General features: G+C 35.3%; 1 protein-coding gene across 1 annotated transcript in view; it reads left to right on the plus strand.

The window, feature by feature from the left end:
• DUS2 (dihydrouridine synthase 2) overlaps positions 1 to 13,211 on the plus strand; it is a 28,514-nt gene extending 15,303 nt beyond the window's left edge. The window contains exons 8-15 of the mRNA XM_009276738.2: positions 2,118 to 2,188; positions 2,668 to 2,754; positions 5,130 to 5,298; positions 6,256 to 6,377; positions 9,323 to 9,466; positions 10,687 to 10,774; positions 11,401 to 11,474; positions 12,711 to 13,211. Coding sequence (XP_009275013.1) covers positions 2,118 to 2,188; positions 2,668 to 2,754; positions 5,130 to 5,298; positions 6,256 to 6,377; positions 9,323 to 9,466; positions 10,687 to 10,774; positions 11,401 to 11,474; positions 12,711 to 12,948 — 993 coding nt within the window. The 3' untranslated portion in view covers positions 12,949 to 13,211. The remainder of the gene's footprint in view (positions 1 to 2,117; positions 2,189 to 2,667; positions 2,755 to 5,129; positions 5,299 to 6,255; positions 6,378 to 9,322; positions 9,467 to 10,686; positions 10,775 to 11,400; positions 11,475 to 12,710) is intronic.
• Positions 13,212 to 15,855: the final 2,644 nt, after the last annotated feature.

Raw genomic sequence — 15,855 nt, forward strand, 5'->3', positions numbered from 1 at the left:
AGGCCTCGACTCTGTGTAAGCACTGCTCAGCAGTAATGAAAACATCCCTGTGTTCTCAACACTGTTTCCAGCACAAATCCAAAACAGAGCCCCATACCAGGCTACTGTGAGAAAATTAACTCCACCCCAGCCAAAACCAGTACAAGGACTAAACATTAGATGTCTACACAAGGTTTTATTCCGTCGAACTCCAAATGTGGATACTTCTATTAAAGTATTTAGTCTGTTTATTGTAACCCACTGAGTTAATCCCAAAGCTTTTGCTGGTGGATAAGCACTAAATGAAAATAAAAAGGAAAAAACGCACTCTTATTTGGCGGTCTTCTAAAATGTGTAATTGACTGAGAGTAGTATCATGGGTACGTGAGCACAGTGTGATGAACTTTGAATTTCTTGACAGTCTGCTTGAAGTTTAAACTTCAAGAGGGGAAGACTAAGCCCTAATGTTATTTCTCCGACTTCCAACATTCATGTTAACAATGAAGTTTTCACTAATAAAATTGTGTTTACAAAAGAAACTGCCTGTGCTCTATAAACTACTTATATTCTACACTGCAAGGAAATTTTGCATTACTTGACTCCTGATTTACTGTACGTGCAATAACAGCAATAGATACTACAAATGGTACCCGAATTAAAAACAACTTCTGCAGCCTTTTTTAGAAACTCTTTGATAGATTGAAGCACTGAAATTGCTGGCTTATGCAAAGAGGTTCATAATCTTCTTTCTCAGAAGCAACATCTTCATTGCAATTAGAATGACTTTTTTTCTGGATAGATTCTTGGGTACAATCATTCATTTCAAAGAAGTTATGATAAGACTGTTATATTGCTAAAGCTGTTACATCTTGTTTTTTCAGTATTTGTCTAAAATTTAACTATTAAGAATGTAGTGAAAATACATAGGTTCTTTTTTCTTTTTTTACAGCTGATGTAGTTTCCTTATTGGATTTTTTTTTTTTCAGTTGAATTCCCTACATATTTTTTAACCTCCAGGAGATGATGTGCCTTCTCTTTTAATGACTGATTATTTTGCTAATGTGTATTTAAATACCTGCCTAGATACCGTGATTGCATATGACCTAGATAGATATTGGATGAACTGTAACTGAGCTAGCTATTGTTCAAAAGTCATTTATTTGTGCATTTAAAATGATTAAATGAACAAATGAAGCCCGTGTGAAAAGAATCAGTAACTCTGTGTAAGATCATTTTAGCTCTGAAGTATTAAATCAAAGAACTGGCACCTCTTTTTTATTTTTTACAACTATCCTAGAGCCTCTTCCTTTTTGTTTCAAGCTGCTTTTGCATTACATGTCATCCATCAGAACAGCAGGTGAGCTTCTCTCTCTGTGTCCATGCCAGCTGGTAGACATTGCATTTTTCAAAGCCTGAATGTGCTATATTTGTGATGAGCCACAGATCATTCTCCAGCTTTTGAAAAGAAAATTGGCCTTATCTTTTTTTCATTCTCCCTTTCCCCAAAGCTGCATAAGACAGGCTAATTCAGCAGTGCGCCAAATTTCTTTCTGCCTTTTAACAGCATCTTACCTCTTTGAAGATATACTGGGAGCTTCCCCTTTTTCCCATGTATCTTTTGATTCACTGGTCATGTACGAATAGCATTAGAATTTTTTAGATACTAGTTAACTTTTTTAAGACACATCTGAGAGGAATATTTATAAATGTGTGATTGCATGTTATGTTGATTTCAGAAGGCATCCTCTTATTAAGATGCGTTTTAATTACAATTTACAGAGTAGTCGTTAGAGATGACTTGCTAGTCAAGTGTTTTATATCATTTTCAAATGACAGTCTAAAAACCTGTTGGAAAATATTCTAGTACAGAGTATTGTGTTACCTGGTTTGAGAAAGTTTGCGATCTATAGTCTCAAGGAAGTATTGGAAATAGATTCTTATTTTTGCCATAATATGTAGTTCTTTAATTGAAGTACCTATTAATTGGTTATGCACGTTGGGAGTTACTGTTGAAATACAAGAATCGTATCCCTCTTGATGAAAGAAAAGACTTCCAACATTTGTTTGTACAATTGATCACATGAGAGTTATTCCTTTTTCTTTGAACTAAAATCATGTCATTCTCTCTTATCACTCAGGTTGAGGATACTGTGAATCTGGTAAAGAGAATAGAAAAAACTGGTATTGCTGCCATTGCAGTCCATGGAAGGTAAATCGATTTTAGGCAAGAGAGACTTAGATTTTTTTTAGTTTGCTGGTGAATGTAGCACAGTACGATATGACTAGAGTATACTCTACATGAAATACGTGGTTCTGATTTCAACTGTTAACTAAATCGGTGGTGTAGAAAATCAGGCCAGTGGTTAGGGAATTGAACCACTTGCTGCTATTTGTCTACAATTTTTGTCTCAAAGACCAAGTAAAGCTAAAATTATCTTGCATACTCTGCATCTAAAAAACGCTGCTTATCTGGATATAGAATTACAGTAACAATGTTTTAAAATATATTTGATATTAATTAATTCTCTTATGTTAAAAAAAAAAGGAAAATTACATCATATATAAAATAAATAAGCGGAAATAAGTATGTCCTAATAATCCTTGAGGCATGTCTGCTGTGATCCAGATATCTACAAATTCCATAGGAAGTCTTTGGTCTTGTCTTTTGTTTGTTTGTTTGTTGGAAAGGAAGAAGGAGGAGAGGCCTCAGCACCCTGTCCACTGTGATGTGATCAAAGCCATATCTGAAGCGGTCTCCATTCCAGTAATAGCAAAGTAAGTTGGACTGATTAACTCGTTATTGCAAGATGCCTGTACCTAACTTAAGATTTGCAAGTGCAGAAAGAAGATCCTTCATGTAGGGCGAATATAGTGTTACCTGTTACCAAAGATCAAATCTGAATAGAGGTAGCAGTCTCAGAAGTTGGCCGTAGGAAATATCACCATACCTCAGTTTTTAGTTCAAAAATTCCATGTATTTTTCAAAAAGTATTGCTTTTGTGTGTCACAGTCTATCCTATGCAAGTTGTTTCTGATTGCATCCAGCAGTTGAATTCTCTATGCTTTTAAGCCCTGTGCAGTGACTGTTTATAACCCTACCACTGTGTATCTTGGACACTTGCACACTAGAGATCACCTTTCCCACTGCTCAAAAATAGTGTTATGTTCTGTGGCCTCACATTTTCCCTAAGACCTCCTTAGTCTCCAGACATACGGACACGATCCCACTGAATCTGTCTGCTTGTATTGATAGATCCTTCAGTAACTCTGTGATAGTAAAACAAGAAACTCAGTCTTGGAAAAGTTTAGCTACAAACAGGTAAGTTTTCAGAGCAATTTTGGAGGTAATGAAAAGTATCAAACTGTCCTGAATTGTATCTGATCTGCCTGACCAACTTCTTTAGATGTTTCACTTCTTTATAAGTGGCAGTAGAATATCCTTGGCCAGAGAAGCAGTGTCCTTAAATGAAGTTCTCTCTTCATTGATTCTTGAGTTTTCATGGAGAAGCTGCATCTCTGCAAACCGTATACTTGGATCAGGAATTTGAGAACTGTTTTCCAGTTCACATTTCTATGTAGAAAATACATTGAAAGTCACAGTTTTTGCAGTTAGAAAACCTGTTTCTGTACTGGACAAAGGAAATATTCCATGCTGATAATCTTTGTTGATCCACTTTTCAGTGGTTCACCCCCTTTCTAGTTTTCAGAATAATTTTTTCAACAGTATGGAATTAAAAAGCCAAGCAAAATTCACATTGTGCATTGCCATGAAGCCTTTGTTTGCCTAGGTAAAAGATGAGGCTAACAATTTTTCTTAGGTTTTATGCATGTCGCAGAAATGTCAGCTCTCTTTGAGTACTTTCTATGATGTAGAAGTATGCAATTAAGATACAAAAATATCAGAGGTTTATTGTTGATAAATTGCTTCTAATTAATCCCTATATCAATTTACTTCTTTGGAAGTGTCCCAGCATGCTGAACTAACCTTAACAATCCTTTTTTTTTTTTTTTTTTTTTCACGCTATTATAATTTTTTTTGCGTTCTCTGAAAAGGAGAAATCCACTTAGTGAAACTTTTCCCTCTCTAAAGAAATGTAAATGTGCAACTTGAAATCCTGCTTTATAAATATATTTGATCCATGACACTTGATCCCTGCTGTAACTTATTTGGCTAGTATTTTGAGAATTTTAACCACTTGTACCTCAAGCTTGGTCAGGAAATATACAGGAGTGAATAAAAGGAAGTAGACTGGTGCTAAAAAAGGCAAGAAAACTTCAGTTGGTAATATGATTTCTAGAATGGTACTGTGTTTATGGAATAATCTTTCGTAAGTGCAGGAAGCTTGCTTGTGCTGTCTTCACAATATAAATGTCTGGTTTTAAAGTAATTTATCATTCTCTAGTTTTTATTTTGAATTTGACAGTGTTTTTACTTTTGAAGGGATAAAGATCCTACTCTTACTTTATAGTTCAAAAGTCCAACTTTTATTTTACATTTAAAAGATGTGAAGGGAAACTTTAAGAGAACAAAAAGGTATTTTAAGTGTTCTTTTTGCTTACTAACACGTCTGACTTGCTGCCTTGAAAGCAGAGGCAGTACAATAGAAGCAGTGCAACCTTCTTTTAACTTTAAAGTGCTTTGTGACTGATCCGGAAGTACTACTTGTAGTTACTCTCCATATGTTCGTGTCAGAGTGAAAATGGAATGATGCTGTCCATACTTGACTTGTTTTCAGTATCACTTGTGCCGACACAATTAGTATGCAGTTGAAGGTTCCAGAACTAGCAATTACAAGGTATCATTTTTCAAACAATAGGGAAGTGATTCTTTGTGAGCCTTATCTATTAAGAACTGTGTGAAAGCACACAGTTTGTGTAAAACACAAACTATATTCTTTCTTCATAAAAAGTCTTCTATTTTTAAGAGAAGTATGCAGATAATTAAAAATATTATATATAATCAATGTTGTAATGAGCCATTGCTAATAAAACTCTCAGACCTGTTTATTCTCTTAGATTTGAGATAATATCCTAAATAGACTCTGCCACCATTAATAATGTAATACCACATTGAAAATACAAGGCTGTGTTAAAGTACAAGTAATAGCAAATAAAACTTTCATGATTATAACAGTGATGTTAATTTTTAGTGGAGGATCTCATGACTTCATCAAAGAATATGCGGACATTGAGACCTTCCAGAAAGCAACAGCTGCCTCATCAGTAATGATAGCTCGTGCTGCCATGTGGAACCCGTCTATCTTCAGAAAAGAAGGTCTTTTCCCCTTGAAGGAAGTCATGCAAGGTTACATCAAATATGTATGTTTTTTGGAAGATCTTACTTGTAGTTAACATTGTTTAGAATTGTTAATCCAAATCTTACTACAGTATTTTAACGCCTCTGAATTTCAAAGACTTAGGCTCTGGGGATATTTTAACATACTGCATATGACATGAGTCTTGCAAATCTACCACTGCTTCCTCTGTTTTATTTTGTTCAGAAAAAAATTTTCAGAAATCTGTATTCAGAAAACAGTTTTTCCTGATTGTTCTTTTCTTACATACCATGCTTTTTAGCCCTAGTTTCTTGGGAACATTTATGAGGCTTACAAGACTATCTAAAAATTTCTGGGAATTTGAAAAGCTAACGATATGTAAGCTGACTCTCTTGATGTTACAATAGTACAAATAATATTGTAACAAATCAGAAAAGTGAAGGAATATTAAATACTCAGTTACTGCTAGATTCATTTTTTGAAATTAATTGCTTTTCACAAATACTGTCAAGAATTTTTAACAGCAGGGAAGCAAAGGGAATGATTTGCCAATTAAGTAATGCTGTAGATCTATAGCTCCATTAGCTGAGTCATCTATAAAGTTTTATCTATTATTCAAAATACACAATTTTAATGGCATAATAGGAAATCAATCAGAAATCTGTGGCTTTGATCATGTCATCAATTCAAAATTCTTTGGTTTTTGAAAATTTGGACTGCCATTGACTAGTTAAAATATCACTGCATCGCTAGTTAGTTATGTAAACTGGTCAACTCTTTCTTCATAATTATATGAATAAGTTGAACTTCTGTTCATGAAAGCATGCCAAAATAATCAGATTATACTCGCATTCATGAGTAGTCTTGAATATGTTATCGAGAAAACTGTACATTGTGGTTTGCCATTCAAAAAGGATTTTGAAATTCATCAAGAGACATAAGCAGTATAGAAGACAAATTTGTTCGGTATGTTTTTATATATTTTGTCTCTCTCCTCCAGGCAGTGAGATACGATAATCACTATACCAACACAAAATATTGTTTGTGTCAGATGTTAAGAGAACAGTTGGAAACTACTCAGGGTAAGAAGCTGCATGCTGCGCAGTCCACACAGGAGATTTGGTAAGCATGTACTTCAGAAATAGGAATTGTACTCTTTGTCAAACTTGCAAACCACTTCTCTGTCTGTAGCACTGCCTGGCATTTCATACCTTCAGAAGAAGTTGCAAAAAAACCCCACAAACAAACAAACAAACAAACCCCAAACCACCCAGTTAGTGAGATGTGGAATAATACAGTAAACTTTTCTGGGTTTCCTCCGTGCTCAGGTGTTAAAGCTTTAACCCTAAAACTGTCTATATATTCGGTATACTAATTTGCGTGGTGCTTTACTGAGTGACGGGCATTTATCCAATATTTGCATTAACTGATTAAGAAAAGTTTCAGCATTCTGTAGTGGTAGTCTGGAGGTTAATAGTGTGGAGCTTGTCTTGTTCCAGAGATATTTATTCATTTTAACTGTCCCTTTTGCATCTGGGGTTTTTAATGTTACTGGAATTTTTATGACAAGATATCTGTTTTAAATGAACACTTGGAGATAAACTCAAAACAATGTATGAAGGTCACCTGTATGATACGTGAATGTATTTCTTTTGTGCTGCTTTTCATACCTGAAATATGCTAATGAACGATGACAACCTTTTTGAGGAAATAGAGTAGCTTTAATGAATCTCTTCCTCCTGGACATCTGAAACAGTCTGGGTGAAATTTCTCAAAGGGGGAGACAGAAAAGGAGGAAGGAAAAGTTTGAGAGAAACCATAAAATAGACATGTGATTAAAGAATTCACACAGACTGGAGGGGAATTCATGTTTGGACCCATCCCAAACTGAACAAAATAAAGGTCTGAGCTCGCATGTGTCATATCCATGTTGTGTGCTATAATTATCCTTCTGATGGAATGGAGGGAAAGAGTCTCTTTGTTTTTATAAAATAAACAGTCTGAAACTGTTCGTTACCTTACATGTATGAAAATGGGTAGAAATGTTGAAAGCTTGAAATATTTTGCAAATGGAGTTATTGTTTTCTAGCAAGCCCTAATCAGCATTCTGTTCATGTTCAAAATGAATGGAAATGCCTGCAATCCTTTTGCCAGTTTATTGCGATTTACCAATTTTGGCTCTCTATAGACGCTGCTGTCCACGATTATTACATTACAATACAATGAGGGGAATATGCATTTTATATATAAAAGGAGCTAGCCTTCATCATTAATCATAAAGGAGATCCATGAACAACATTTACACTCACTTTGCAAGTTACTTTTCACTTTTGCAATGTAAATAGTTGAACAATTTTTAGTATAGTAACTTACTATCTGTTTTGCTTATAGTTTTCCAATTTGGTTAGAAGAGAGATAGTATAGATTGAAACTGAAACAATCTTTTACAACTTCAAATGAATCTTAGCCAAAAGGGTGGTGATGTTCTCTACTGAACGAATAGTAATGCCTGGTATGTAAAGAAAAGAAATTGTAAGAGTCAAGCCTTTAAACAAGTAATTAGAAGAGTCACAGTTTATACACATAAACACTGGATAGAGATCTAGTGTAAAACTTTTGATTTTATGTGCTATGCCTAACAATTCTTTAGGGGCTTCCAAAATTGAACGTAATCAGTTTTTGTACGTGTGATGCAATACCAATTTCAAAATTGGCTTAAGCAGTGTGTGTGCATGAGAGAGGGACAAAGAGAAAGCCACTTGAAAATTTATAAAACCACTTTCTATCAGCAGACTCAGTCTTTTAAACAATGTTCCAAACAGCCTCTCTAACGTCCAGATAACTGAAGAATGTTCAGTTATTTAAAATGCACCTATACATCTTCAGACAAAAATGTTACTTAATACTGCTGCCTCCTGGTGATGATGGTATGTTACAGCCATTCGAGGTTTTAACCTCAGTACTGAATGCAAGAGAACAAGCTGCTGCATTTCAGACAAAAAGATTTACATAACAGTACATAATAAGTTTTCTTCTCTTAGACTGAAGAATGTTCAGTTATTTAAAATGCACCTATACATCTTCAGACAAAAATGTTACTTAATACTGCTGCCTCCTGGTGATGATGGTATGTTACAGCCATTCGAGGTTTTAACCTCAGTACTGAATGCAAGAGAACAAGCTGCTGCATTTCAGACAAAAAGATTTACATAACAGTACATAATAAGTTTTCTTCTCTTAGAAGCATGTTAGCATTATTCAGCTTTATTGCTTTTCCACTTAGAGCATTGGAGATGGCTTTGTGGCCAGAATTCATTTTGTCATTGAACAGCCTCATACCAATGAGCATTCTCATAACAGTCAGAAAGTAAAAGTTTTCTTAGCTGCAGGTTTTATTGTTGTTATCATCTGCAGAAAATGAATAGTCTTAGTTTTTCAAAGTAGATGCAGCCTGCCATGGATCTGAAATTTAGAAGGATTTGAGGCTCTTGCCTTTGACCCAAATCCTAGTTGCTTTCTCCATTGTATTGGGGCTTGTGAATAATACTCTGAAGTTAGAAAATCTGAGATTTTGAGGTGTTTGGATGTTATAGTGTTTATTGCTTATAGTATTTTGAAATACTCAAATTAGAAGAAGAATTTATTTCCTACTTTTCACTCATATTGCCCTGGTGGAGCTGATGCACCAGTAGTCACTCGGACTTTGATGAGTGCTTTGATGATGCTGATTCATCCACCTGCAAGTTATTAATTGAGCTAATAACTTGAACATTGCAGGACCTGTATTTCTGATTGATTCTGCCTGGACTTTCAGGCTGCAAATTGAATAGATAGTACTGGAAATGAGAACATTCTTTTTCTACTTGTAGCTCAATAGCGTCTGATAAGAATTGAAGGAGAAACAATATGATGTCTCTGTGCAGAATATAGCCACACTGTCATGTGATTCTCTGTACATATATACTCTATTTAAACACAATTGATTTCTAGACTTACTTTTCTCTATCATAATGTGATGCAAAAATTTATAAGCTGATCTCTAATACAAAGGAACTCTGTTTGAATAGTGAAGTCTTTGAAATGGCTGACTTCTATGAAGAAACAACAGGTATTTTCGAAGCAAAGAAAACATCTTTAGAAACTGAGACACAAGATGAAGATGACCAAATGGAAGATCCAGATGTAATAAAAATGGCTGGTGGGTTTGACAAGTAAGCCAAATTAAGTTTTTCACTATTTTGCATCTGTAAATAAAAACTGTGAATTTGACAGTGCCTTACAGTTTTTTGAAAATAATAATTTGCATAACAGCGCTTACTGAGTGAATTTTTATGAAGCAATTTGTGTACATCATTACATAATTACTAGCATCACCACTCTTCCTGTGCTATTTGGATGTTGTAAGATGTTTTTTAGTTCCAGGCTTCCTGAGACTGCTTAATTCTCTCAGATAACTTACTCGTATAAGTAGTGCTGAGTGATTTTTAAAAAAATCCAAACATCTGTACATAGAAGTATACAAAGATATAGAGTTCAGTTATTTTTGGTGAAATTTAACTAAAACACAGTAGTTTTTCTATAAAAAGTCCTGCACAAATTTTGTAATACTCCTTTCTAAGCAGATAACATATGTGCTTATCTGCAGTCTTCTAAACGTGTTCCACTCATAAGGTATTCCTTGAAAAACTAATTCATGGAGTTATGCACGATATTATTTTAAGTAACCTTTGACTATAATCTGTGAAACCTATAGAATTGCTGTTACTTTCCATGTTATAGCCATTTGCTATTTTTGCTATGTTTGCTATTAAGTTTGTCAAACAGCTCAAGAAGAGTGTGATATAAAATGGTCCTCAAATCCAGTCATAATGCTTTAATATTTACAGGATATATTACCTGACTCCTTGAGGACTGAATACAGTGGTTTTACAGTATTTCTTTTTTCTGCCAAGTACAAGGGGCTGTAATTCCACGTCAGTAACTGAATCAGTGCCTACCTTTCATGCTCTTTTTTATTTGATAACTCCACTGTCTCATTACAGAAGCAGTTTCTTTTCTTTCTTCTAGTGTTTAATCTTATATTGTTGCTTATAATAAGCAGTGCCAAACTGTATCTCTTATTCTGTGTCGTATATTTAGTTAAATCTCCTTTCTAGTAAGTATCTTTTCTCTAGTTGTATTATACCAGGATGTGAATGTTTGGGAAGAATTAATAGAAAAGTTTAGATTTTATTTTAGATGTTATGTCAGACATATTACTTGAATTATCTAATAAAGAAGCAGCATTTTTCTCATAACTTGAGCTGTAAAATTAAACCACAAAGAATAACTGGTAGAAGCAATATAATAAGCAGCACTATCTGTTTTAAAATAGATCTGTTTAGTAAGTAAACTCTGTGCACAGTTGTTGACCACAAATTTTTCTGTCTAGGCGAGAATATCCACCACAGATTACTCCAAAAATGTATCTTCTGGAATGGTGTAGGAAAGAAAAGCATCCTCAGCCTGTTTATGAAACTGTGAGTTAATGAAGAAACGCTTTCAAACCTCTTCCTCTGCCTTGTCTATGAAATGAAGTATTTAGGGCTCAAGGTAGTGAGAAATTCAGCTTCCTAGTCTGGCATAGCTCTTGAGTAAGCAGCTTCAGAAATGGTAATACACATATGTATGAAAATAGCAGCTTATTTTATTAGAAAATAAAAATTTAAATTTCAGACCTTCAGTCTGGTTTTGATTCAAGTGTGAAAGAAGTTGCTGTAACTACAGGTCATTACATAGGAGTCCATGACTGACTGACTTTTACTTCTTCTGTTAAGTAAAGAATTTGGATTCAGAATGTTTTCTCTGTTGTTGCACACTGTTATAGGTAGGAACTATACTGGACAGGAGCAACTGCCTGGTTTGATGGGGACATTATTTGATTTTTTTTGTAAAGCAAAAATATTTGCAGTTTGGACAATTTCTTCTTCTTTTTTAATCTTAAATATGCAAGGTTAAATTTGTGGTGTGAATTACAGTAATTTTAAAGGTGTTACTTGATTGTGGTGTAAGGACAAGAATAACAACCTTGACAATGTTGTTTGTTCTGTAAATGACATGACTGTTTTTTGACATTCCCCTTCCTTTTAATTCTTTTTTTCTCCAGGTTCAAAGACCACTGGATAGATTATTCTGTTCAGTAGTGACAGTAGCTGAGCAAAAATACAGATCAACTCTGTGGTAAGCTATCCTTAATGTTTTTTGCAGCTGTATTGTAATCGTTTCTGAAATGTTGCTTAAAACTTGCAATGAAAGGGTACTCCACTTTATTCCAGTTGACTTTAATAAAGTCAACTAGAAGATACCTTCTAAAGCTACCTCTGGGAGGGAGAAAGGGTTAAAAATTTCTGAGAATTGAATGTGACAAGAGGAAGTAATCTTTAACGTAATCAAGTAAACCATTAGGGATTTTAATTCACTTAGTACATTAGTCCACAAATTGTATTGGAAGGGGAGCAAATAGGTGACCTGATTCACTTGTGTCTGAAGAGTTCAGAAACTAACCAAGGAAGGCAGAGGGGAACGTTGGAGGAGGTAATGTCTTCAGCCACTACAGCAGATCCGTTCTCAATAACAAGTCAGGATTAAGTGTCTATATACAGTGAAGCAGAGGACAGTTAGTGGCTTCTCAGAGATCACAGTTAATCAACAGTTACATCCAGGGCTGCTCTAAAGTTTCATGATGGTATTTTATACAATCATCTATTAACACTGGAGTTGACTTCAGGCATTTGCACCTAAGTTGAACTTGATTTAACGGCAAAGCTAGAGCTCAGCATTGAACATTTTAAAGAGGACAAATGCACACAACAATTACTGGTGTTTGCAGCATTTCCTGTTCAAAGACTTTAGGAACTTAAGCTCAGCTGATATGAAACTTTGAGAAGAAGATGTTTTCAAATATTGAATTTCACAAATGTATAATCTGCAGTCCCTCTCAGGGAAATGACAGAATTTTTATTATTATGGAACAGTTCCTGCTTTTGTCAGCGTCAATGAATTTGTACGCCTACCAGTGATTATATTTGGGACTGAGTGTCTTTCAAGAAAGTGATCCTTCAAAACTCAGTTTTGTTTAGTGGTCACATTTGTAAATGTTAACTTTCTGAGGATTGCAGCCACTTGGGCCAAACACACGTTGACTTCATACCTTTGAAATGAAGAGTGTTTGAGACACAAGACCTGATAGAAGCAGATTTTCTAGGAATATTACATCAGAAGTGGTGCATCAACATTGACACCTGGCAAGATTCAAATAATTTCTGGAACTGACCTGTTTTGTTCTTCTGCTGTGAGATGACTACAAATGCTGTTTATTTCATGATGTTGCATCAGAGACAGGAAATTGATTGTCTTTTGGCAGTGTAGAGACTTCAGTTTCTACTTTTACCTGTGCTCTGTCTGCTTGCTCTTCAGGGACAAGTCAAAGAAACTAGCAGAACAGGCTGCAGCTATTGTCTGTCTGAGAACATTGGGTGTCCGAGAGGGAAAGCTGTGTGAGGGAGAAAATCACCTGATTAACAAACGCAAGAGGGAAGACCAGGAGCGCTTGTATAACAGAGACCACGGAGAAGATCTTGCTGAGCCTTCCCATAAAAAAGCTAATTTTATTGAAGGAACTTCTGACATGAATGTGCCTAGGATGCCACGATAGCATGGAAATTAGAGGTTTCACGCCTATGCAGCTACAAATTAGCTCCTATTTGTATATCTTGCTGTTCGCATTTCATTTGGGTTCTCTCGGAGACTGATAAATTCCCCAGTTGTGAAAAATGCCAATGAGATGTTTACTGTTCAGCACTCACTGTCTCTATGGTGCCTTTCAGACAGGATAGATTAGCAACTTGATTTTAAAGAACATTGAGCAGATTATCCCAAATAATAAATTTTTTAAAATATCAGATATTTTCAAAGCAATTTTGTCATTGGTTTTATTACTTATTTTTTATTGTTAAGAAGTCTACAGTGTGCTGGTGAGAGATGTATGAATACATCATCCATAAGCAGATGGATTCATTATGGAACTATGTAGTTAATCAGAAAAATTAATGTAGGAAAATATTAGTAGCTAAGTAGACATGGTTTTGTCAAATAAGTTTTATGCATGTCTTGCAAGCTTTATTTACACCCGTCATATATCAAGAAAAAGTTTTTTGCAGAGAGAAGGACTTAAAAATTATAACACTAAGCATGAAAATAACATTCTTTCATAATTTCTACTACATTTTACCCTCCAGAAATATGACAGTAAGAATTAACCATCCTTTCCTGGTTTTAGGTATTACAATTGTGCCTTTCCAATAAGGAATTGGAGCCAAACCTGGTAGCCATGAATTTGGTGAATGAAGGCATGTTGAGCTGTTTTGTTCTTTTGAACTTGGAAGTTCTAGTAAATGTCGACATGTATATTACTTGTAATAATGGGCATCCAAATATGGCCTTATGTGTTTGTTCTTGAAATGTGACCTAGTTTGCCTCAGTATTTAGCTGTTAGTGATACTGGTGGTCTTAATCAAAGGCACATGTTCTCTTCTTAGTTTGCCATCATCATAACTTCCTATTAAAGTAAACTATAAGTACATGCTATATGCCAAGAGAGGATACAGACCCAGTCTGATTTCATGGCAATCCAGCTGAGCTTGTCTGATTTAAATTAGAGTTTTGAATCCCCAGAAGAATGTCTTCATGGATTAAGAGAATTCAGGGATTTCAGTTATTAACGGGTTATTGAAATGGTGGTTTAGTTTCCCTCAACAGGGTGAGGGATCTTCAGATTATCAGTTCTGGTCTGAAAACAAAATGACAGGGATATCATGCCATGATCTCTAAAGTATTTTGTATAAAGAACATACAAGATGTAATTCATTTGGATGTAGTTCATAAATAGTCTCCCTATTTAAAAATACGAATCTTTTTCCTCGAGTGATAGTGCCGGCATTAAACCATTCTTTTACAACAGAAGAACAATGTCTCACCAGATAGTGTTCAGACTTGTGAAATTAAATAGATGTGTATTCATATTTAAAATGTCTGTTGTTTACATCAGAGTAATTTATAGTAAGTCTATACAGTCTAAGAAGAAGAAAGTTTTTCTTGCTCATTTTGTACATTGCAGTAAATGCAGTTAAATATACTTACATTTGATATAACTTTAGTGCTAGAATTTTACTCCTAAGCAGCAAAAGAATTTGCAGTGTTAATCAGAAATTTCAGAAGTAGACAGTTTCCTATTGTGAGTGCTATCTGGGTATCTTGTTTTTGTCAGGACTATTTGGAGCCATCATAGAATAATAGAGGAAAAGTTGTTCTTAGGTCCTGCTAGCAGTGTGGCTTGCAAGGTCTAATATCACAGAATCATAGAACGTTTGAGCTTGGAAGGGACCTCTGGAGATCATGAGGTCCAACCCCCCTGCTCAAAGCAGGGTCGACTAGAGCAAGTTTCCCAGGACTGTGTCTAGCTGGGTTTCGTGTACCTCCAAGGATTGAGACTCCATGACCTTTCTTGGCAACCTGTTCCAGTGTTTGATCACCCTTACGGTAGAAAAGTGGGTTTTTTTTCTTCTTGTGTCTACATGGAATATCCTGTATTTCAGTTTGTGCCCATTGTCTCTTGTCCTGCCACTTAGAAGAATCTGGCTTCATTTCTTGTCATCATCGTCTGTCTAAAATTAAAATTGAATCTTTGGATAAACCCCAGTTATTATAGGTGGTGGTGCCTAAATACAGCGCGGACTTGTATGGCAGCAATTACTATGGGTTGGTGGAAATTAGAGTGGACTGGGACCAATTTATAGATAAGCAAACCACGGGGAGCATGTAATTTCTGTCTTGGCTCATAGAAAAGCCCAAAAGAAAAATCACTCAGGAGAAAGTCTGCCACAGCTGATATGGACCTCTTTCAGAAAAGAGAGAGAATCATTCAGTATAGGAGTCAAGGCCTTCATAACAGTATTTGTACCTTTTCTTTTTTTCTCCTGATATTTTGTCGCATGATGTGAACATGCATCCTTCCTGCCTCCTTAGTTAGGTGTAGCCTATGTGGACTTGTCACAGTTTCCTTCCAGCAATTGACTTAAAATGCAATTCAGAGCACATGTTTATGGTGAGAGATAGGTGCCTCCAGTGGCAGTTGAGAATGTGTAAAATTTGGTTTTATGTTAAACAGCTGAGCAGATACCTGCAGCACGCTGTCAAAAATTCACATGGAGCTAAAGCTGAAGACAGATGCCTAAACAGAGGTTGTATGAATACCCTAGCATGTAGATGCTTTACTGGTCCTCTTATGTTACCGAATGTGTGCCGTGGTTTGGTTGATGAAGAGAGCTGGATAATACTGGATATATAGTTCTCTATGAGCTGAAACAAATACTATGTTAATGCTAGTCTGTGAAGTATAGGTATTGTATTTATATTAAAACAAATGGGTGCTAAAAATTGGGGGGAGGGGTCTGTTCACTAATAAGTGCATGTTTTCAAATCCTTTCTTAAATTATTATGTGATCACCAATGGTTACACTTACTCCTCTTAATTCCTTGTACTAGTTGTATACATTAATGAGGT

The sequence above is a fragment of the Aptenodytes forsteri genome, unplaced genomic scaffold (genome assembly GCF_000699145.1).
Source record: "Aptenodytes forsteri isolate BGI_AS27 unplaced genomic scaffold, ASM69914v1 Scaffold33, whole genome shotgun sequence".
NCBI classification, from domain to species: domain Eukaryota; kingdom Metazoa; phylum Chordata; class Aves; order Sphenisciformes; family Spheniscidae; genus Aptenodytes; species Aptenodytes forsteri.